The 24182-nt window shown below is 41.9% G+C and overlaps 3 protein-coding genes across 7 annotated transcripts in view; 2 read left to right on the top strand and 1 right to left on the bottom strand.

Moving 5' to 3' along the window:
* The first annotated feature begins 699 nt into the window (after nt 1-699).
* Nucleotides 700-7496, top strand: LOC110526021 (V-set and immunoglobulin domain-containing protein 10). The gene is made up of 9 exons (XM_021606599.3): nt 700-1466; nt 1648-1950; nt 2494-2799; nt 3106-3245; nt 3371-3521; nt 4437-4721; nt 6339-6452; nt 6679-6840; nt 7090-7496. The coding sequence occupies exons 1-9, from the start codon at nt 1385-1387 to the stop codon at nt 7167-7169; spliced, it is 1623 nt and encodes a 540-aa protein (XP_021462274.3). The 5' UTR covers nt 700-1384; the 3' UTR covers nt 7170-7496.
* Nucleotides 7497-8371: 875 nt separating this feature from the next.
* Nucleotides 8372-16152, top strand: wsb2 (WD repeat and SOCS box containing 2). Its single transcript, XM_021606595.3, has 9 exons — nt 8372-8815; nt 10940-11108; nt 11289-11500; nt 11606-11737; nt 11885-11988; nt 12140-12336; nt 12436-12525; nt 12611-12727; nt 14864-16152. Exons 1-9 carry the CDS (start codon nt 8776-8778, stop codon nt 15072-15074), a joined length of 1272 nt encoding a protein of 423 aa, XP_021462270.3. The 5' UTR covers nt 8372-8775; the 3' UTR covers nt 15075-16152.
* LOC110526020 (putative RNA-directed DNA polymerase from transposon BS) overlaps nt 16138-24182 on the bottom strand; it is a 22316-nt gene continuing 14271 nt past the window's right edge. For all 5 annotated transcript variants that reach the window (XR_016496689.1, XR_016496688.1, XR_005052115.2 and 2 more), the window contains 2 exons: nt 16682-16736; nt 16138-16539 (listed from right to left, as the gene is read on the bottom strand). The gene's annotated coding sequence lies outside the window, so the exon portion shown is untranslated. The remainder of the gene's footprint in view (nt 16540-16681; nt 16737-24182) is intronic.

Below are 24182 nucleotides of genomic sequence, written 5' to 3'. Positions count from 1 at the left end.
TCGGTGTGGAAAAACTTGACTGGCCTGCACAGAGCCCTGACCTCAACTCCATCAAACACCTTTGGGAAGAATTGGAATGCCAACTGTGAGCGAGGCCTAATCACCCAACATCAGTGCCCAACCTCACTAATGCTCTTGTGTGGAAGCAAGTCTCTGCAGCAATGTTCCAACATCTAATGGAAAGCCTTCCCAGAATAGTGGAGGCTGTTATAGCAGCAAAGGGTGTACCAACTCCATATTAATGCCCATGATTGTGGAATGAGATATTCGACGAGCAGGTGTCCACATACTTTTGGTAATGTAGTGTAACTGTTAAGTTGTTTTTTAACAAAAATGTAACGTTAGCCGTTAATGCCCTAGTTGTATATTTTCGGTGAAAATCACTACAATACATGTGCTTTAGCTGTCACCCTGGTCTGATATTGGCTACACTAGATACTTCCCTACTGCCGCACGCGAATAAGGTGTCCTGTGTTGTCGACTTGCAGCGTATACTCTCTTATGGAGCAGTGTTGACTCTTATGGTGAAATCCAGATAGTTATGCCTACTACCATCTGTGTAGGCTGCTATCCTACTTGAAATAAAATCAAGTGAGATGGAACAAATTGGAGATGGTGATCAAATCCAGATGGTGACCAATACTTATTGTTATTTCGCCCTCGCTCTTCGATATAATCACTTTACAAGTTTTAATAAGTGCTAGATAACTAGCTTTAGCCAGATAACAAGCACTATGCGGCAATCGCGCCGCCATGAATTTCTGGATGCTAAAATTCTAATAGTTCACCTAATTTCAGTTTGTGACAAAACAAGCAGTCATTGTGTAGATATTCATTTTACCATCTTAACAGGTGAGAAATATATTTTCCATAACCTAAAATATAGTAAGTTGGCGTACAAAGCCGAAAGTAAAAGATGCCAAAACGAAACAAAAGTTCGGGAAGCATAGAAATACAGCACATAGAACACATAATTGTTAGACTTGTTGTCAATGAGAATGACATATCTATAACTCTGTCTATGTGAATTTGGTCTGGTCGCACAAAAGGTTACATATTGCAACTGGGTAGGGCTTATCCGGACAACTGACTGAACCGTTTTGTCTCCACACTCGACTCAGCTACGCGACATGCGTCATCCATTTGGGCACTAGGCGTGTCCATAATGCCTCTCCCGGAGTAAACAGCCAGGTAGTCAAATAGGTTAAAATGTGTAGCATGTGGCGGTTCCATGGAAAAGAGACATGTTAAATGATGGCCTATGTATCTATTATTTACTCTAAGCAGTCTCATGTAAACTACGTGTCGAGTTGTCTTGTGTCATAGCACGTACAACAGGTAGTCAGGTAAACTGCTGACATTGGCAACCAAGCTTTTGTTTAACATGAAATCGGGCTATACAGCAGGAATAATCATGAAGGCATTCTCAGTTGCAATTTTTCTTCTTCTGTTCATGGATCAGACAGGTGAGTGTCCACTTGTGACATGTTTATGAATAGACTATGTAACCCAAAAGGTGGACTTAGCCTAATAAGTGATACAGTGAAATTAGTTTATATTAGGTCAATGTTTTGATCTATGTGGTGCTCACTTCTACTATTTGATCATCGTCTCATCTCTTGCTTATTGTTTTTATGAAATTTGCAGCAAATGGACGCTCAGATAAAACTACTGTAATTAAAACTCTGGGGGCGAATATTCTACTTCCGTGTTGGAACACTGCGATGAACGTGACTCCCTCCTTCACGCGATGGATGCAGAATGGACAGGTTATCATTGGCCGAAATCATTCCATAATTCTAACTCCTTCAAGTGAAGGGCACCTGACGATAATGTACAATCAAAGCTTGTACATCAATGGACTAGCTTTATCAGATGAGGGGATATATCTTTGTGATTCCTTACCCCATGACAACAACACTCAAACTAGTCTGACATTGCAAATAGTCTGTAAGTATATGTTTCCTAACGTAACAGTGTTTGTGTTAGTGTCATTCTTGTATAATGACTTGTATAATGACATTACATTGCCAAAAGTATGTAGACACACCTTCAAATGAGTGGATTCGGCTATTTCAGCCTCACCCTTTGCTGACAGGTGTATAGAATCTAGTATTTTGGTCTATTGCTCCTGGCTCCAAATTCCTTGAAACTGGTTCTTCCGGAATATTTGCTGCAGTGGCTAGTTTTGTGGATAACCGTTACTGTAGTAGTATGTCCATGTATCCTGTAGCCATTTGAATGAGCGTGATAAGAGGGTATTTGCGGGTGATCTTAAATACTGTACCTTGAAGAGCGTTGAAATGTCTGATATTAACCAATAAGGACTGAGAAGAATCTCTAAAGAGAATGCCTCGTGTGTATGTTGTGCTATCGTGTGTATGTTGCTCAATAATGAAGCACTGTAACAATGCTTGTTTGGGGATAATGTGAACACTGTATTCAAGTGGAATGTGTATGCCTACTAAACAACCTTATGTTGACCTCTATCAGATGGTCCTGGCAATGGCATCACAGACATCCACCCAGCCACAACCCTTTCCAATGGAACCCTCATCGTCCACAGGGGTTCCACGGTGTTGTTCAACTGCTCCAGCTGGTCCTATCCCTCCCAGCGTCTGTCCTGGGGGTTTCAGGGTGTGGCGTCCAGAAACGACTCCCTGACAGCGGGCAGTGGGTCCTGGCTGGACTTCAGGATAGAGGACATCCAACCCACAGCTCAGGGGAACTACATATGTAGAGCCCAGAACTCAGTTTCCCAGAAGGAAGTTGGCTGGAGCAAAGAGCTGCTTGTATACTGTAGGTGGCTATAAGGGTAATAGACTCACTTGTCTCTGATACTGGGATCTGTCTTCTGTGATTGCCATGGGCTTAGTGATAATAAAATGAAATAAAATCTCAATGTCATTACTGTTTTGTTTATCTGCAGATGCCACTGGCTGGTACCTGGTACCAAATGGTGCCCTAATTGATTAGATTAACCAAAATAATAAATCTAATTATCATAAAAATCTAAATGGTACCTGGTTTGTTATTACTGTGTAATTACTCAAATACCAAATAAATTCTACACGGTAAAATTAACTGCTTCCATTTCTCCTCTAGATTCCCCAGAGAAGCACCCGGAGTGTCAGTGGAAGATTGGGAAGGACCCGTCCCATGTCCAGTTTAACTGCAGCTGGTTTGGAGGCTACCCCTCTCCCACATTACTCTGGGGGGAGAAACATCAAGTGCCATCGAGCCAGGTGTTTATTTGTGTGTTTATTTTGGTGGACAATTTAAAAACACAATTTAATGGGATACAATGCATTTGAAATCATTGATGGTAACACAAAAGTGTAACAACTTATTTCCATTGTGGTCCTCTTAGGTGGCTGGACAGCTGATGGAGTCGGAGGTGACAGACCGTCTAGTGGTAAATCTGAACAGGTCGTTGTTGTTCGAGGGGCAGACGCTGAAGTGTGATGGGCATCATCCTATGATTAGTACAGAAGACGAGAAGTTCTGCTCCTTCACGCTCAGTAAGAGGCACCCTGCAAACTAGTCAACATCTGCTATGATTAATGTTTACTTTTCAGATTTATGGTTTCTGTATTGCAAATACTGTAGAAAGACGCCCTGAAACGTATCAATGTTTAGTTCAGTTCAGTTCAACTCTTTTTTTATTTCAGCTTATAAACAACTGTATGGTTTCTGCAACTGTACAAAGCTCAGAATGTTAGCCAGGTATGAAACCATTCAGTGGCACACAGCAAGTGTGTTTTTGCAAGTCAAGAAAGGCGTGCCGAGGGATATTTTGAAGCGTTATCTTAGCACCATGAAAGTTTACTCAAACAATGAAAAAGTGCCAAAGAATCTCTTACTCAGCCACACCTCTCCAGTGCGTGTGTGTGCATCCTTATATCTAATATAAATGTTTTTAAAAAAATGTTATCCGTTATTTTAACGGTTAAGTTGACTGAGAACACATTCTCATTTACAGCAACAACCTGGGGAATAGTTACAGGGGAGAGGAGATGAATGAGCCAATTGTAAACTGTGGATGATTAGGTATGAGAGCCAGATTGGTAATAAAGCCAGGATTAACACCCCTACTCTTACGATAAGTGCCATGGGATCTTCAGTGACCACAGAGAGTCAGGACACCTGTTTAACATCCCATCTGAAAGGCAGCACCCTACACAGGGTAATGTCCCCAATCACTGCCCTTGGGATATTTTCTTTAGACCAGAGGAAAGAGTGCCTCCTACTGGCCCTCCAACACTACTTCCAGCAGCATCTGGTCTCCCATCTAGGGACTGACCAGGACCAACCCTGCTTAACTTCAGAAGCAAGCCAGCAGTGGGATGCAGGGTGGTATGCTTCTGGCTCAATTGTAATTATGTGTAATTATATCCCTGGCCCAGTCTAACACCATGTTTCTTCTCATCTCCCAGAGTCTCCTTATCCTGAAGGGGAACCACTGGTCACAGCTCTCGAAGGCACCAACATCACATTAACCTGTAAAGAGTCCAGCTCCCTGCCTCCAGCCCTCACCACCTGGCAGAGGACAGCACAGCAGGAGGACGTGGTACCCAGCCCCAAGTATGTCCTGTCACGACAGGGCCCCACCTTCACCCTCACCATAGTCAACATCACCAAGCAGGACGAGGGCTTCTACTTCTGCAGGAGCGAGAACCCACTGATGGTCCGCGAGCTGGAGATCTATTTAACAGTTAAAAGTGAGTTAAGACTGAGTTGAGTGTCGGTGCGTCTGTGTGTGTGCATGCGCCTAATTTTCCTTCCTGTAAGAAAATTGTGGGACTATGGGAAATTGTATAGAAAACTTATCTAGAGATTGATTATGGCCCTAGTGATAGTTTGTTTATAATCATAAAGGCCAGGTGTGGGGGATCTTTATCAGAACAAAACCATTTGTGAACATACTTAGTGCATCACTGCCTGGTATGGCAACGGCTTGGCCTCTGACCAAAGACTCCAGCCACCCTAGTCATAGACTGTTCTCTGCTACCGCACTGCAAGCGGTACCGGAGCACCAAGTCTAGGTCCAAGAGGCTTGAAACTGCTGCTCCAGTTTCAACTGTTCAATCATTCTGCCTGCGGCTATGGAACCCTGACCTGTTCATTGGACGTGCTACCTGTCCCAGACCTGCTGTTTTCAACTCTCTAGAGACAGCAGGAGTGGTAGAGATGGTAGAGATACTCTGAATGATCGGCTATGAAAAGCCAACTGACATTTACTCCTGAGGTGCTGACCTGTTGCACCCTCGACAACCACTGTAATTATTATTATTTGACCATGCTGGTCATTTATGAACATTTGAACATCTTGACCATGTTCTGTTATAATCTCCACCCGGTACAGCCAGAAGAGGACTGGCCACCCCTCATAGCCTGGTTCCTCTCTAGGTTTCTTCCTAGGTTCTGGCCTTTCTAGGGAGCTTTTCCTAGCCACTGTGCTTCTACACCTGCATTGCTTGCTGTTTGGGGTTTTAGACTGGGTTTCTGTACAGCACTTTGCGATATCAGCTGATGTAAGAAGCTCTATGAATAAATTATATTTGATTCTAAACAGCTTCTACCCCCAAGCCATAAAACTCCTGAACATCTATTAAAATGGCTACCCAGACTATTTGCACTGTCTCCCGCCCCCCCTCCACTCCCCTCTCCCCTCTCCACACTGCCACTCTCTGTTGTCATCTTTGCATAGTCACTTTAATAACTCTACCTACATGTACATACTACCTCAACTAACCGGTGCCCCCGCACATTGAATCTGTGCCGGCACCCCCCTGTATGTATGTGTATGTGTATATATATATATATATATATATATATATATATATATATATATATATATATCATTAATATATATATATATATATCATTAATATATATATATATATATATATCATTAATATATATATATATATATATATATATATATATATATTTTTTTTTTTTTTTTACTGCTGCTCCTTAATTACTTGTTACTTTTATCTCTTATCCATATATTTTGTTTAAGCTGCACTGTTGGTTAGGGGCTCGTCAGTAAGCATTTCACTGTAAGGTCTACTACACCTGTTGTATTCTGCGCATGTGACTAGTAACATTTGATTTGTAATAGAGGTATAGACACAGAAGACCATACTTATGAACAAAACCTTACAAAGGCAGGTGCAGAAAGGTAGCAAGGCAACACCTTCTTTGGAATGTCGATAAACCTGTTGCCTCTCCTTGTGAGAGATTCTTGTACATTCATGTCCCTTTAGCGACATGTAAGCATGCCTAATGAGAGACGAAAACACGTCTAATCTAGTTTTTCTTTTCTTTCTCAGCCTCATCTCAATACACTGGAGCAATCATTGGGATATTCCTAGCCATTTTGATCGTAGGATCTGGGATTGTTATCGCTAAAACAGTATATTCCAGCCGTGACCGAATTTGCCTGGGTAAAACCTTTTCTTCCCCATGAATTGCATTGTCCCTTTTCTTACAAGAGCTTTTAAGTTAGCTCATCTGTCTTTGTTTATTATTGTGTCATTTCATGAAAGGTGAAAGAAAAAGATCCATCAACCTAACCTTAAAGATAAGATATACTTTGATGACGACTGACTGGGAAAGTTACTGACTTGCTCAAATATATACTTAAATACTAACAGCCAAATTTGATTACAGGTAATGGATTTGAGCGAATGGAGGAGGACAGGGAAGATGTGTTGAGCCTGGTAGAGTCCGATGAAGAGGTGTTTCCTGAAGCAGTACCCAGACTGCCACCTCTATCTCTGACTAACGGACACAACACTACTACACTTGTACAAATACATCAAATCTCATCCAGTAAGACATGATTCTAGCTGCTCCCTGCTTGTAGAAGGGGGGATTGCCCACTTGGGTACTATAGCTGCATATATTTGTTTTGAAAAGGTGTAGGCCTATTCTATATTACATTATGAAGGCATGTGATTGTAATGTTGTAATTGCATGTATCTGTAATATACAGTGGATAGAACTAACTATTCTGTTTCGTATTGACCTCATGCTGTATATGCAGCTCAAACCCAAATCTGTAACCCATCTCTTTTTCAGATGACCATGAAGATGAAGAAATTGTTGAACATCCATTACAGCTAGAACATACAGATATGGAAGAACTTGTCACATTTTAGGTGTTGGAAGATTGATATTCTTTAAAACATTACATAAAAACAAAGAGAACATTTTACTACCTATGAAACTGTGAAAAAATGTGTAATTGTTGGTGGTTGGCTTTCACAGTAGCCGATGTATGGGTCAGCTTTTTATCATCCATTTCACTTTTTTGGCTGATGAATTAATAATTAACAGGGTTATTTAAATGAATTGTTGCCATTCGTCTCAAATGACATTTTTCACAATAATGTAACATTTCATAACATTTTGTATCACTCAAACACAAAATAAACCTGAATAAAATAAAGCATAGGCAGGGTGAGTTGCACCCCTATTTGCCCTCAGCACAGCCTCAATTCGTTGGAGCATGGACAAAAAAAAAAGGGTGTTGAAAGCATTCCACAGGGATGCTGGCCCATGTTGATGTCAATGCTTCAGTTGTTTCAAGTTGGCTGGATATCCTTTGGGTGGTGGACCATTCCTGATACACACGGGAAACTGTTGAGTGTGAAAAATCCAGAAGCGTTGCAGTTCTTTAAACACTCAAACTGACTGGCACCTACAACCATGCCCCATTCAAAGGCACTTAAATGTTTTGTCTTGCCCGTTCATCCTCTGAACGGCACACACACACAAACCATGTCTCAAGTCTTAAAACTCCTTATTTAACCTGTCTCCTCCACTTCATTGTCACTGATTAAAGGGGATTTAACAAGTGACATCTATAAGGGATCATAGTTTTCACCTGGATTCACCTGGTCAGTCTATTTCAGGAATACTCAACTCTTACCCTACGAGGTCCGGAGCCTGCTGGTTTTCTGTTCTACCTGATAATGAATTGCACACACCTGTTGTCCCAGGTCTAAATCAATCCCTGATTAGAGGGGAACAATGAAAAAATTAAGAGGAGCTGGCTTCGAGATCCAGAGTTAAGTTTGAGCGGTCTATTTCATGGAAAGAGCAGGTGTTCCTAACGTTTTGTACACTGTTTTGCTCTCTCTTTTTATTAATGAACAACGTATACAATTTACAAGTTGTAATGAGCAGGGGTGCAACTTTAGTTTAAGAAGTGGTGGGAACATAATTATTTTTTGTATCCAGTTGGATAAACACTCCAAACAGCCTACCCGACGTCCCGAGGCGTCCGCATGGTCCTAAAGTCCACGTTGCCCTATTTTGTATGACATTACAATGATAAAACTGGTGGGGACAAAAATGCAATTTCAAAATGTGGGGCGGACATGTCCCTGTGAATGAGTATGCTTATCAATAGATCAAACAAGCCCATGACGAGTCGATGTTACTTAATAGAAAACAAAGGCACGTGTGGCAAGGTAGCCAATCATATCGCATTGGAGGGATGGAATTTTACTGTACAGGAAATCAGATGAATTCTTCTTTGACTTACATTTCTCTACCGAAATCTTAAAAAAACACTATTTGGCTATATCACGTCATTTGGCGTTCCGAATATACAGTATGCGCTCTATTTTTCTCTCGGAATATGGCATTTTAACATGGGATTATTGACTAGACGTCATTGTTAGATAATCAGGAAGTATAGACAGTAACCCGATCAAGAATGTGATAACCTGCTTCCGTCAACATCTAAAATTTGCAAAAATGTGTTCATTGAAAGACAACATTCGGCGCATACGGCCAGGTACGTTCCATTTTATTTATAGGACTATAATAAAACAATATACAGGTAACTGCCAAAATAAAGGAAACACTAAATTAGGGTTCTGGCGGCTCTGTTATGGTGTGGGGTGCATTTTGCTGGCATGGTTTAGGTCCACTGAGGGCAAGGTAAACGCCAATAAACACAGCCATACTGAGTGATCACCTTCAACCTATGATTAATCATTTCTATCCTGGTGGGAGTGGTTTCTTCCAGGATGACAATGACCCCATTCAAAGGGCACAAGTGGTGGTCAATTAATGATTTGATGAGCATGAAAACGATGCAAAACTAGATTCAGCTGCGGGACGATTTTCTCTTTGAGCGGATGGCCAGGAGACGGACATAATTACCAATAGTTTGTAGACTGCAAATTGACCGCAAGAAGCCCACACAGATATAACGTTTAACTAAAACAATAATTTCAAACGTTGCTTTCATGTGTATATGATCACATATATCTCTGTATTATGGGTGGGAATACTTTGGAACAGATTTCCAAAATTAAAATCACTTGGAGCTGATTTGCTGGTCTCTACCAATAGAGTTCCAGACACTTGTAGAATCTATGCCAAGACTGTTCTGGCGGCTCGTAGGGACCCAACACCCTGTTAACACACCTTATGTTTTTGTTTCCTTTATAGCTTTCAGAAACAGTCAATCCCATGTAGAAGTTGGGAGAAAGGAAAGGGAAAAATTGCCAACTGAACAGCTGGTGCACTAACAAATATACTCAGCAAAAAACGAAAAACATCCTCTTACTGTCAACTGCATTTATTTTTAGCAAACTGAACATGTGTAAATATTTGTATGAACATAACAAGATTCAACAACTGAGACATAAACTGAACAAGTTCCACAGACATGTGACTAACAGAAATTGAATAATGTGTCCCTGAACAAAGGGGGGTAAAAATCAAAAGTAACAGTCAGTATCTGGTGTGGCCACCAGCTGCATTAAGTACTGCAGTGTATCTCCTCCTCATGGACTGCACCAGATTTGCCAGTTCTTGCTGTGAGAGGTTACCCCACTCCTCCACCAAGGCACCTGCAAGTTCCCGGAAATTTCTGGGGGAAATGGCCCTAGCCCTCACCCTCCGATCCAACAGGTCCCAGACGTGCTCAATGGGATTGAGATCCGAGCTCTTCGCTGGCCATGGCAGAACACTGACATTCCTGTCTTGCAGGAAATCACGCACAGAACGAGCAGTATGGCTGGTGGCATTGTCATGCTGGAGGGTCATGTCAGGATGAGCCCTCAAGAAAGATACCACATGAGGGAGGGGGATGTCTTCCCTGTAACGCACAGCGTTTGACAACAAACTCAGTCTGATGATGCTGTGACACACCTTCCCAGACCATGACGGACCCTCCACCTCCAAGCGTTGTTGCCGGTGATGTCTGGTGAGGACCTGCCTTTACAGGCCTTACAACAGGCATACAAGCCCTCAGTCCAGCCCCTCTCAGCCTATTGCGGACAGTCTGAGCACTGATGGAGGGATTGTGCGTTCCTGGTGTAACTCGGGCAGTTGTTGCCATCCTGTACCTGTCCCGCAGGTGTGATGTTCGGATGTACCGATCCTGTGCAGGTGTTGTTACACGTGCGATCGATTGTCCGTCCTGTAGCGCTGTCTTAGGCGTCTCACAGTACAGACAATGCAATTTATTGCCGTGGCCACATCTGCAGTCCTCGTGCAGCATGCAGCATGCCTAAGGCACGTTCACGCAGATGAGCAGGGACCCTGGGCATCTTTCTTTTGGTGTTTTTCAGAGTCAGTGAAAGGCCTCTTTAGTGTCCTAAGTTTTCATAACTGTGACCTTAATTTCCTACCGTCTAAGCTGTTAGTGTCTTAATGACCGTCCATCAGATGCATGTTAATGAATTGTTTATGGTTCATTGAAGCATGGGAAACAGTGTTTAAACCCTTTACAATGAAGATCTGTGAAGCTATTTGGATTTTTACGAATTATCTTTGAAAGACAGGGTCCTGAAAAATGGGCTTTTCTTTTTTTGCTGAGTTCATGTGGAATATTCACTCAAATGCACTGTATTGTGGTAGTCCAACAACAGACATTTTTTATATTCTAACTTCTCGCCTCTCACAGCTTCCGATGGGCTGATATTGGAATTGAAATCCGCCCACCCTCCATCGCTGGAGGGGCGCGCTGGCTGCGAGACGTGGAGCGTTGATTTCTCTCCAGATGGATCCTGGTTTGCATGGTCCATGGGACACGGGATTGTGTGGGTGATTGCCTGGCCGCTTCGGCATGATAAGTATGTCGAGCCTTTAAAGACTATAGGCCTGTAAATATTCCTCCTTCCTTCCATTCTTCCTTCCTTCCAAATATTCTTCCTTGCTTCCTCTCCTTCCTCATTTGAAGGTCTTGATGTTATTCATCAGCAACTCTTGAGTTTTATTCTTCATTTGTTTACTGTCAATGCTTGTCCATATAGGGTCAATAGGGTTGAGATTGCCCTAGAGTGCAACAGACAGGACAAGACCCTGAACTGTGGTCAGACAGTGTGGGGGCTGGCGTTTGGACCACGTCCATCAAAGACACCAGCACCTGGAGAAAAAGCAGCATCCCGTGAGAGAGAATCATCCAGACTGCTTCTGGCAACTGGCTTAGAGAATGGAGTGATCAAGATATGGGATGTTGAAACTGGTGGGATATGCAACTTAGGACACTGCTCTATTTAATTTATTGACCACATGATGCCAAGTCTCTAATGTTAACGTGCAACTCACAGTGCCCTGATTACATTTTCAGGTCAGCCTCGGTTTGACCTCAAAGGACATGAGGGTATTGCAAGGGACCTGGTCTTCACTCCCAATGAAAAGCTCACCCTTGTATCATCCTCTCGAGACAAAACCTTAAGGATATGGGATCTAACCCAGAAAGGTCAGCTATTGTTATACATCTAAAAATCATTCCCCCAAAGGACATTTCTCTCATCTTCTTCAATGCTGAAAATCATGCTAATTTTTATTACATATGGAATTTACCTTAAACTTCTATATACGGTATCTTTTTCTCTGCCCTCCATAGGTGAAAAGGAGCCACATGTCCTCTCTGGCCACAAGGACTGGGTCAGCTGCTGTAGTGTCTCACCAGACTGCAGCATGATCGCATCGGTCGGCAGGTTTGACAGAGTGAGTTGCCCCTCAGCAGAGAACCACTTCTCCGAGAGAACCACAATAGTTGCTGACACCGTGCTGAAAAGGAAATGTCTGAGCAAGCAGAGTTTGGTTTGACTCAGCATGGTAGTATGAAAAGGCTATAAACGTTTTTTTATTTTACCAGATGGTGTGTCTATGGAGCCTGCGGTCATACACTTTCATCAGGAACTTAACGGGGATCAACCACAAGACATTCTACCTGTTAGCTTCCTGTGACTTCTCTCCCGATGGGGCACTGCTTGCCACTGCAGCCTTCAGTGGTTCCCGTTGGTGGATCGATCTGTGGGATCCCTACACTGCACAGAAATTGTCTTCTCTAATGTACATCTGTGTGGATAATGATTTGATATGTGCAGCAGGATAATGGTGTGATATGTGTGGTGCATTAGTTGACACATTGTTGCTTTTTCTTTCCAATAGGGATTGCTCTGAGATGTATGGACAGAACCAAATCTCATCATTGAGATTCTCCCCCGAGGGTTTGCAACTGGCCATTGTTACTGAAGACAGGTAAGAGTTTAATTAAGAGCTTTGCACCCTTCTCAACAAATTTAAAAGAGAAAGTGCTAGGCCTTCTGTTTCATGTGTTTCACAGAGCCCTCCAGATGTGGGAGCCAGGACAGAGGGGTATGGTGATGCAGACCAAGGAGGACCGTACCTCCAATGGGCTGTGCTGCAACTTCCATCCACAAGGGGGAGTCGTAGCCACAGGGTAGATTTACTTTACTCTCATTAGAATAAATTGATACAAACATGAGCCTCCTACAAATCAAATCAAACTTTATTTGTCACATGCGCCGAATACAACAGGTAGACCTTACCGTGAAATGCTTACTTACAAGCCCTTAACCAACAATGCAGTTCAAGAAAGATATTTACCAAATAAACTAAAGTAAAAAATAATAAAAAGTAACAATAAAATAACAATAACAAGGCTATATACAAGGGGCACCGGTACCAAGTCAATGTGCAGGGGTACAGGTTAGTCAGGGTAATTTTGAACATGTAGGTGGGGGTAAAGTGACTATGCATAGATAATAAACAGTGAGTAGCAGCAGTGTAAAAACAAATGGGGGGGGAGGGTCAATGTAAATAGTCTGGGTGGCCATTTGATTCATTGTTCAGCAGTCTTATGGCTTGGGGGTAGAAGCTGTTAAGGAGCCTTTTGGTCATAGACTTGGTGTTCCGGTACTGCTTGCCGTGCAGTAGCAGAGAGAACAGTCTATGACTTGGGTGACTGGAGTCTTTCACCATTTTTGTTGGTCTTTCCTCTGACACCGCCTAGTATATAGGTCCTGGATGGCAGGATGCTTGGCCCCAGTGATGTACTGGGTACCTAACTACCCTCTGTAGAGACTTACGGTCAGATGCCGAGCAGTTGCCATACCAGGCGGCGATGCAACCGGTCAGGATGCTCTCAATGGTGCAGCTGTAGAAGTTTTTGAGGATCTGGGGACCCATGCCAAATCTTTTCAGTCTCTTGAGGGGGAAAAGGTGTTGTCCTGCCCTCTTCATGATTGTCTTGGTGTGTTTGGACCACTAACTCATTTTAGATGCATCCAAGCCGTCAGGCCTGGATACAATCAACTATGAATTATAAGGGTAGAGTTAATAACATTGGAGAGATGGGGAAGACAATACCCCCTTATTTTACACTGATGTGAGACTGTTGAAAGCAATTTCCAGAGGGCTTTGTGAATATGGTCCTAGGAATTTGCCTTCACCTGTCTCTCATAGCAGTCCAGATGGGGATCAGGAAACAAGGAAAGAAAGCTCCTTCAGATGCACCTCTAAGATCCTGGCCGTATCCGAATAATTGTACTTGCGCTTTCTAAATAGTAGGCATTTTAGGTATGCAGAATTTTTTTGTTTTATAGGTTTAGTGTGCTTTAAATGCCAGGATGTCATACTCATTTGGAATTTTCATCCAGTTCGCTGCACACTATTAAGGGAATCGTCTTTTGAGACCCATGTGTGTCTGACATGGGTATATTACTGGAAACTTTCAAAGTTTACCAGTAAACTACTAGAATTTTGGTGTCTTTCAAGGATTTTATATAATATACCACAATACATCTAGTGGCCCTTTTGAGTACTTCAGATTATCACAGGTGTCTGTAATTATATATATACATAAAAAAAACATTTTTTTACACATTTATTTTACTGTCTTTGTATTCAGTACACTGTTTTGGCATCAAACTGGTGGCAGTTGTGAAAAAAGTCAATAGTTAGAAGAGTTCCAGAGTTAAATGATAATGCCATTGTTAGGTCGATGCTTTTTTCATTAATTAGGCGATTTTCTCTTGAAACATATGGTCTATCTACTAGAAACTCATGGACAATATGGACACAGATATGAAAAATGAATCATATATGAATACAGTTTTTAAAAGTTATTCAAGTATAAATTACCGAAGTTACGATAGATTGCCAAAAAATGTATGTTAATTACCAAAGATTACTATAGTAAATTACCAGTAGCTTTGCAACCCTAGTCTGACAACAACTTATAATCAGCTGAGGGGACGCGTTGTACCAAAATAAACTAATGTTGGGAAGGAACGCAATTGCGCATTAGATGACGCATTCTAATTAGGATGAGCCTAGTATGCTGATATTAGTTGCTTACTACATACTAAACCGTACGTTCTAAATAGTATTTAGTATGATTAGTACACAGTATGCAGTTTAAGTAAGTAGTGGGCAAGACAGATTTTGGACACGACACCCAGTTTTGTTGCAGTTTGTCTTTTTAGAAATGGTTCTTATTTAGTTAGCATATCCATGTAGGAAGGTTAAAACGAGGCAAACAAATGGGCTAATACCCTATGTGTTATTGTTGCAGGACCAGAGATGGCCACGTGAGGTTTTGGATGGTTCCCAGGTCAGTGCCCAGTCTGTGCCACCTGTGCCGCTCCGTCCTGCGCCACTCAGTCTCCACACACCAGGTGGAGGCCCTCCCCATACCACGCAGGATCCTGGAGTTCCTCACCTACAGAGACATCCCGGACCACTCAGAAGCACGATCTGACCGCTCCTCAGATGAGGAGGAATAGTGACTTTTGGAATGGGTGGAGGGAATGTTTCTGGACTCCATTTGTAATGCATTTGAGTTGATGGATGCATTGACTGGCTAATGATGGAACAGTCAAAGGAGGAGAGCTTATTATTTGCCTCGTTTACAAATGCATAAAGAGTTGGTGGGAATGTTGTCAGACTGAAATGATGGGACTTTTTAGGACCTTGAGTGGAGTGGATACTTTGTGGTTTACACAAAATCAGTCATGTCTGATCAGCTATTTGTCCAAGGAAATCTCTCAGGATGTCAAAATGGAAATTCACCTGGATGCAATTAGCTAGTGATTATACAGATGAACTTAACAAATTTACATAAATTGCACCAAAAAAATGGAAGTTACTAGATCTATATTTTGTGCTACGGATATATTATAGTATGTAAAGTGACATTTGTGTAATTTTGCTGAGAGTAAATATACATTTTGTAGTGTAAATTGGTCTATTAAATCATAATTCCATGACAGTCTAAAAAAATACACTAATTACAATTTTATTAAACACAAATTAAACTTAATGGACATAAAGGAATATTGAGCAAACGGGGACAACACAAGTGTGTCTTTATGACGTTAGTCTCAAGAGTTCTCTCCCCTGTCGCTTTCGTTGATAAATGTTATATTTTAGTGAACAGGGTACGCAGGCCTTTTGTCCCAGCTCAACACTAACACACCTGACTCAAGTAACCATGGTCTCGAACAGCAATGTATTAATTGTATCAGGTGTGTTAAAGATGGGCTGGAACAAAATCATGCGTAGCTCTCCAAGAACTTGGTAGGTGACCAATGTGTACTAGATCAGGGGTTCCTAAACTTTTTCACTCAGGCCCCCCTTCCAGCAATGGGGAACATCCGCCCCCTCCCGCGTTTCCGCCACGACTAGTTCTGTGGGCACAAGCACTGTTCATGACACAAACTGTTCACACCCCTCTTGTTGGAGAGAACATGTGGCAAGTTTAAAGCTTTTTTTCCTGCAATTCAAACTTTTTGTGAAGGGGTGCAGAGAAAATGTTGCTGTTTTCAATGATTTTCTTGGAATTCAATAAAATGTTGCCATGTCTAATGTGTATTTTTGTTATTTGAGTCTCAAACATTACAACAAAATCTATGGGCTAAAAAAACATTAGCTGACATGGACATTTCTGAAAAGTTATAAATAGCTCTGAGGTATGCAATGACTGAAATAACAAGAGGAAAACTGATGATGCACTACCCATTTTTGAAATTGCGTTCTTGTGCGTTCTACTATTACAATTTAAGAGTAAGTTGAAAGCTGCACTGAGTTCCTTAAAAATAAAAATCAATATCTTTGGGGGGGGGGCACAGTTTGGGAAGCACTGTACTAGATGGTTGTGACTGTTTGGGGACCGCTGGTCTGGGTGGCATCATTGACCCAAATCTCTCTCCCAACTGGGTCTTCTCGTTGAGTCCCGAGGCCAGCCGGTACCTATAAGAACAAAACACATTATCAAAAAAGTGTAACATAGTAGTCATCCTAATTCACATTTAACGGACGCTGTGTTACAAAGCGACTTACAAATTGTTGGGTATATAAGCAACAGCCATACTGAAGATACATAAGCACTTACTCAATATCTGCCAACTTGATAAGCAAACCCATCCGAAAAACAGGATGAAAGTCCACTGTAAGAAACCAAAATACATGGTTAATTTATACCAAAGAAGTGTTTCAAATACCTCAAAACATTGCATTGTAAAATTAACAGGTGTAGCAACGTCACGCATTGATCCTACGCCTCAGACCGACAGCATCGATGATGCGGAACATTCAGCCGGGATGATACCAGTATCTCGAAACTCGTTAGTATCATGAAGGAAACAAAAAAAGTGGATTTAACTTCTTCAGGAAAACAGCCCTAGAGTTGGGCTGTTTTTTTGGAGTCATATTTATTTATTTTCTAAGCTATAGCACACATTTTCCATAGGTTTTTAAAGTACCAAAGAATTAGGTCTGCTTCATGGTTTCCCATGAAAAAAATATTACGATACTGATATTGTAACAGCCCTAGTAGCTATGCAACTATACTGAATTAATGTATCTACCACACTTGTGCATACAGTCGCATGTTTTTTGGGAAATGTACACATGCAATTTAATGCATACCTTGGATACCTTCAGAAAGTATTCAGACCACATTACTTTTCCCACATTGTTACGTTACAGCCTTATTTTTAAATTGATACAATTATATTTCCCCCCTCATCTACACACAATACTCCATAAATGACAAAAGAAAAAACAGGTTTTGAAATTGTATCTAATTTATTACAAATAAAAAACAGAAATATTCTATTTACATAAGTATTCAAAACCCTTTACTCAGTACTTTGTTGAATCACCTTTGGCAGCGATTACAGCATTGAGTCTTCTTGGGTATGACCCTACAAGCTTGGCACACCTTTAATTGGGGAGTTTCTCCCATTCTTCTCTGAAGATCCTCTCAAATCAAATCAAATTTTATTTGTCACATACACATGGTTAGCAGATGTTAATGCGAGTGTAGCGAAATGCTTGTGCTTCTAGTTCCGACAATGCAGTAATAACCAACAAGTAATCTAGCTAACAATTCCAAAACGACACAAGTGAAAGGGGATAAAGAATATGTACATAAAGATATATGAATGAGTGATGGTACAGAGCGGCATAGGCAAGATACAGTAGATGGTATTGAGTACAGTATATACATATGAGATGAGTATTTAAACAAAGTGGCATAGTTAAAGTGGCTAGTGATACATGTACTACATAAAGATGCAGTAGATGATATAGAGTACAGTAAATACGTATACATATGAGATGAATAATGTAGGGTATGTAAACATTATATTAGGTAGCATTGTTTAAAGTGGCTAGTGATATATTTTACATCATTTCCCATCAATTCCCATTATTAAAGTGGCTGGAGTTGAGTCAGTGTGTTGGCAGCAGCCACTCAATGTTAGTGGTGGCTGTTTAACAGTCTGATGGCCTTGAGATAGAAGCTCTTTTTCAGTCTCTCGGTCCCAGCTTTGATGCACCTGTACTGACTTCGCCTTCTGGATGATAGCGGGGTGAACAGGCAGTTATGGCCTTCCTGTGACATCGGGTGGTGTAGGTGTCCTGGAGGGCAGGTAGTTTGCCCCCGGTGATGCGTTGTGCAGACCTCACTACCCTCTGGAGAGCCTTACGGTTGTGGGCGGAGCAGTTACCGTACCAGGCGGTGATACAGCCCGACAGGATGCTCTCGATTGTGCATCTGTAGAAGTTTGTGAGTGCTTTTGGAGACAAGCCAAATTTCTTCAGACGCCTGAGGTTGAAGATGCGCTGCTGCGCCTTCTTCACGATGCTGTCTGTGTGGGTGGACCAATTCAGTTTGTCTGTGATGTGTACGCCGAGGACTTTAAAACTTACTACCCTCTCCACTACTGTTCCATCGATGTGGATAGGGGGGTGTTCCCTATGCTGTTTCCTGAAGTCCACAATCATCTCCTTAGTTTTGTTGACGTTGAGTGTGAGGTTATTTTCCTGACACCACACTCCGAGGGCCCTCACCTCCTCCCTGTAGGCCGTCTCGTCGTTGTTGGTAATCAAGCCTACCACTGTTGTGTCGTCCGCAAACTTAAATCATATTTAATTTACAGCTAAGACCTGAAGCTAGTCCAATTGGACACCTTCTACAGCCGTTAAATTCAACTCTGAGTTGGAGACGTGCGTGGCCACACAGTCGTGGGTGAACAGGGAGTACAGGAGAGGGCTCAGAACGCACCCTTGTGGGGTCCCAGTGTTGAGGATCAGCGGGGTGGAGATGTTGTTGCCTACCCTCACCACCTGGGGGCGGCCCGTCAGGAAGTCCAGTACCCAGTTGCACAGGGCGGGGTCGAGACCCAGGGTCTCGAGCTTGATTACGAGCTTGGAGGGCACTATGGTGTTAAATGCCGAGCTGTAGTCGATGAACAGCATTCTCACATAGGTATTCCTCTTGTCCAGATGGGTTAGGGCAGTGTGCAGTGTGGTTGAGATTGCATCGTCTGTGGACCTATTTGGGCGGTGGGTCTAGGGTGTCAGGTAGGGTGGAGGTGATATGGTCCTTGACTAGTCTCTCAAAGCACTTCATGATGACGGAAGTGAGTGCTACGGGGCGGGAGTCGTTTAGCTCAGTTACCTTAGCTTTCTTGGGAACAGGAACAATTGTGGCCCTCTTGAAGCATGTGGGAACAACAGACTGGGATAGGGATTGATTGAAGATGTCCGTAAACACACCAGCCAGCTGGTCTGCGCATTCTCTAAGGGCGCGGCTGGGGATGCCGTCTGGGCCTGCAGCCTTGCGAGGGTTAACACGCTTAAATGTTTTCCTCACGTCGGCTGCAGTGAAAGAGAGTCCGCATGTTTTGGTTGCGGGCCGTGTCAGTGGCACTGTATTGCCCTCAAAGCGGGCAAAAAAGTTATTTAGTCTGCCTGGTAGCAAGACATCCTGGTCCATGACGGGGCTGGTTTTCTTTTTGTAATCCGTGATTGACTGTAGACCCTGCCACATACAGTGCCTTGCGAAAGTATTCGGCCCCCTTGAACTTTGCGTCCTTTTGCCACATTTCAGGCTTCAAACATAAAGATATAAAACTGTATTTTTTGTGAAGAATCAACAACAAGTGGGACACAATCATGAAGTGGAACGACATTTATTGGATATTTCAAACTTTTTTAACAAATCAAAAACTGAAAAATTGGGCGTGCAAAATTATTCAGCCCCCTTAAGTTAATACTTTGTAGCGCCACCTTTTGCTGCGATTACAGCTGTAAGTCGCTTGGGGTATGTCTCTATCAGTTTTGCACATCGAGAGACTGAAATGTTTTCCCATTCCTCCTTGCAAAACAGCTCAAGCTCAGTGAGGTTGGATGGAGAGCATTTGTGAACAGCAGTTTTCAGTTCTTTTCATCTCCGTCCCAGTCTCAGGTCTTTTGCAGACTCCATCAGGTTTTCTTCCAGAATGGTCCTGTATTTGGCTCCATCCATCTTCCCATCAATTTTAACCATCTTCCCCGTCCCTGCTGAAGAAAAGCAGGCCCAAACCATGATGCTGCCACCACCATGTTTGACAGTGGGGATGGTGTGTTCAGCTGTGTTGCTTTTACGCCAAACATAACGTTTTGCATTGTTGCCAAAAAGTTCAATTTTGGTTTCATCTGACCGGAGCACCTTCTTCCACATGTTTGGTGTGTCTCCCAGGTGGCTTGTGGCAAACTTTAAACAACACTTTTTATGGATCTTTAAGAAATGGCTTTCTTCTTGCCACTCTTCCATAAAGGCCAGATTTGTGCAATATACGACTGATTGTTGTCCTATGGACAGAGTCTCCCACCTCAGCTGTAGATCTCTGCAGTTCATCCAGAGTGATCATGGGCCTCTTGGCTGCATCTTTGATCAGTCTTCTCCTTGTATGAGCTGAAAGTTTAGAGGGACGGCCAGGTCTTGGTAGATTTGCAGTGGTCTGATACTCCTTCCATTTCAATATTATCGCTTGCACAGTGCTCCTTGGGATGTTTAAAGCTTGGGAAATCTTTTTGTATCCAAATCCGGCTTTAAACTTCTTCACAACAGTATCTCGGACCTGCCTGGTGTGTTCCTTGTTCTTCATGATGCTCTCTGCGCTTTTAACGGACCTCTGAGACTATCACAGTGCAGGTGCATTTATACGGAGACTTGATTACACACTGGTGGATTGTATTTATCATCATTAGTCATTTAGGTCAACATTGGATCATTCAGAGATCCTCACTGAACTTCTGGAGAGAGTTTGCTGCACTAAAAGTAAAGGGGCTGAATAATTTTGCACGCCCAATTTTTCAGTTTTTGATTTGTTAAAAAAGTTTGAAATATCCAATAAATGTCGTTCCACTTCATGATTGTGTCCCACTTGTTGTTGATTCTTCACAAAAAAATACAGTTTTATATCTTTATGTTTGCAGCCTGAAATGTGGCAAAAGGTCCCAAAGTTCAAGGGGGCCGAATACTTTCGCAAGGCACTGTACCTCTTGTGTCTGAGCCATTGAATTGAGATTCTACTTTGTCTCTATACTGACGCGTAGCTTGTTTGATTGCCTTGCGGAGGGAATAGCTACACTGTTTGTATTCGGTCATGTTTCCGGTCACCCTGCCCTGATTAAAAGCAGTGGTCTGCGAATGCTGCCATCAATCCACGGTTTCTGGTTTGAGAATGTTTTAAATTTTGTGTCTCATAGCAAAGGGCCGGAATACTTGTGTAAATAAGGTGTTTTTTCCCCCATACATTTGCACACATTTCTAAAAAACAGTTTTCGCTTTGTCGTTATGGGGTATTGTGTGTGGATTGACGTAACAACGTAACAAAATGTGGAAAAGTCAAGGGGTCTGAATACTTTCCGAAGGCACACACACACACACACAGAACGCACTGCAACTGCCTCTGCAACGCAATGCTGTAAGGCAAACACGGTGTTCTGCTGGAGATGAATGTACTTCAGGTGTACCAAAACGCAATGGCGCTGTCGGTCTGACCCCCCCACACACCGTCCTTGTCTGACCAGGAAGGACACCTTATTCCAATCAAAATATGTTAAATCTACAATCAAGACAGGGCTGAGGCATTAACCAATCTCCTTAAATCACAGGAGACACCTCTCCATGGGGAGAAAGATCCCCATTCTTCTTCAATGGCTTCACTTCATCCAGGAAGACACCCAGCTAAGAAAGAACCCTGCCGTCAAATGGCCACAGTTTGAATGTCAAAGGAATTAGCTTCGGTGGAGTCTGCCCCAAATGGTTCTCAATCAATAGTAGGTCCTTTACGTTTGCACAATGAAGAGACGTAGCAGAGTGAAGACCCTGGGTAATACCAAGGGACTGGACGACTACAATGAAAAGACACAAACTATTATTTCTGATAGCCATCGTAACAAATTACTGACTGTAATTCTGTATGTCTTTCACGTTGTGTAATGAATTTCAGATATTTTCAAGCAATCATGAATATTAAGTTATTGCCATGTCAACCACAAGGAAATTACATGAAATTTAAATAGATTTTGTGACTGCACAAAGAAGGTACAGACCGTTATGGACATAATATATATATATATATATATATATATATATATATATATATATGAACTGAACCTAACTAAACCACACCTTCTTTCACACCTGGACTCAAGTGAGTGAGTGAGTGAGTGATCTGAAGCTTGGCCAATCAGACTTCAACACAGATGAATAAGTATACAAGTGGATTGCCTTACTTTCCTCAAATGCATTGGTGTTAAACTGTAGGCCTAATCTTATGATTTTGTGTATTGATTAATGTACTGCACTTTTTAGGGACCGGACTGCTACAGTGAAAATGCTAATGGATCACTAGATCATCATCTAGGCTCCCGACTGGCGCAGCGGTCTAAGGCATTGCATCTCAGTGCTAGAGGCGTCACTACAGACCCTGGTTCGATTCTAGGCTGTATCACAAGCCTAGAATCCCATAGGGCGGCACACAATTGGCCCAGCGTTGTCCGGGTTAGGGTTTGGTCAGGGGTAGACAGTCATTGTAAATAAGAATTTGTTCTTAACTGACTTGCCTAGTTAAAATAAAGGTTCAAATAAAATAAATGTATGATGTACCACAGACGAGCCATTCTCTTTCAAATGTATGCCTCTGCCTATACCTTTTGCCAAGTGTTGCATCTGTGCTGCTTTAGCGCTGACTTACATGTAGCTCTCCCATTCCTGTTTTCCACTCAGGCAACCCCATTATTTTATTCTGCATCATTTTACAGTTTGCATCGTTTTATCTGTTAGTATATGTTGCGTGTTTACAAGCGTATGGTTCTGGTACCAAACAGTTCAAAAGTATTTACGATGTCTTCAGAAAGTTGGATGATAATTGATAAAAGATTAATTTAAGACCAGATTTTTTCCATAGCCTCAAGATTATGGACGGTGCCCCGTATATTTCATAACTAATAACCAAACCACTTATCACATTATCACCATTGCCTCTTTATATATCGAGGGACACCTCTTTAATATACCCTACAGAAGTGTATCATAAAATTGACGAGAATTATAAATAACTATAAAGTCCTCTATGGTAAGGCCTGATGAATCTGCCAAGATAGTTACGTAAGAACAGAAATACATAACCTCAGAAATAAGACAATTATTCATAATCATAAAAAACGAAATCTCGCTATATTGGTCATTTCAATGCAAAATCGTAGCAGTAGTGGTGCGTACCACACTACCGAGGGCAAGACATTCCTCCTACCGTGAAAACACCGGTAGTCATGGCAACCGCGAGGGGTCTCCCAGGACACCAGACCAAGAAAACATCTAGTCACAGTGCAGATAGTATCAAATTCTGGCCTGGTAGGTCTTCTCTCATATACTGTGTCTGTTTAGAATAGATTTACCAAATATAACATGACAATTCAATATACATTGCCTTCAGAAAGTATTCACACCCATGGACTTTTTCTACATTTTGTTATGTTACAGTCTGAATTAAAAATGTATTAAATTGAGATTTTGTGTCACTGTCCTACACAATACCCCAATACCCCATAAAGTGTAATTATGTTTTTGGAAATGTTTACTAATTAATTTAAAATAAAATAAATGATATGTCTTAAGTATTCAACCCCTTGGTTATGACAAGTCTAAATACGTTTACGAGTAGAAGTGTGCTTAACAAGTCATAATAAGTTGCATGGACTCACTGTGTGCAAAAATAGTGTTTAACATGTTTTTTGAACGATTACCTCATAAAAAAAGGTATCTGTACGGTCCCTTAGTCGAGCAGGGAATTTCAAACAAAGATTTAACCACAAAGACCAGGGAGGTTGTTCAATGCCTTGCAAAGTATTGGAAGATGGGTAAAAAAAAGGAAAAAAAGCAGACATTATTAATAACACTTTGGATATCAATACACCCAGTCACTACAAAGATACAGGAATCCTTCCTATCTAAGTTGCCGGAGAGGAAGGAAACTGCTCAGAGACTTCACCATTAGGCCAATCAATGGTGACGTTAAACAATTACATGGCAGTAATAGGAGAAAACTAAGCAT

This window comes from Oncorhynchus mykiss, chromosome 6 (assembly GCF_057628025.1).
Source record: "Oncorhynchus mykiss isolate SJ-2025 chromosome 6, ASM5762802v1, whole genome shotgun sequence".
In the NCBI taxonomy this organism is placed as follows: domain Eukaryota; kingdom Metazoa; phylum Chordata; class Actinopteri; order Salmoniformes; family Salmonidae; genus Oncorhynchus; species Oncorhynchus mykiss.
This window is presented reverse-complemented; position numbering and strand designations above follow the sequence as displayed.

Excerpts from the sequence above, each read along its gene's own strand:
- LOC110526021 (XM_021606599.3), top strand. The coding sequence starts at position 1,385 with ATGAAATCGGGCTATACAGCAGGAATAATCATGAAGGCATTCTCAGTT. Across the intron at positions 3,522-4,436 it reads GTTCTGCTCCTTCACGCTCA|AGTCTCCTTATCCTGAAGGG; the intron begins GTAAGAGGCACC and ends CTCATCTCCCAG. Across the intron at positions 6,453-6,678 it reads CCGTGACCGAATTTGCCTGG|GTAATGGATTTGAGCGAATG; the intron begins GTAAAACCTTTT and ends ATTTGATTACAG.
- wsb2 (XM_021606595.3), top strand. The coding sequence starts at position 8,776 with ATGTGTTCATTGAAAGACAACATTCGGCGCATACGGCCAG. Across the intron at positions 11,738-11,884 it reads ATGGGATCTAACCCAGAAAG|GTGAAAAGGAGCCACATGTC; the intron begins GTCAGCTATTGT and ends TGCCCTCCATAG. Across the intron at positions 11,989-12,139 it reads CGGTCGGCAGGTTTGACAGA|ATGGTGTGTCTATGGAGCCT; the intron begins GTGAGTTGCCCC and ends TTATTTTACCAG.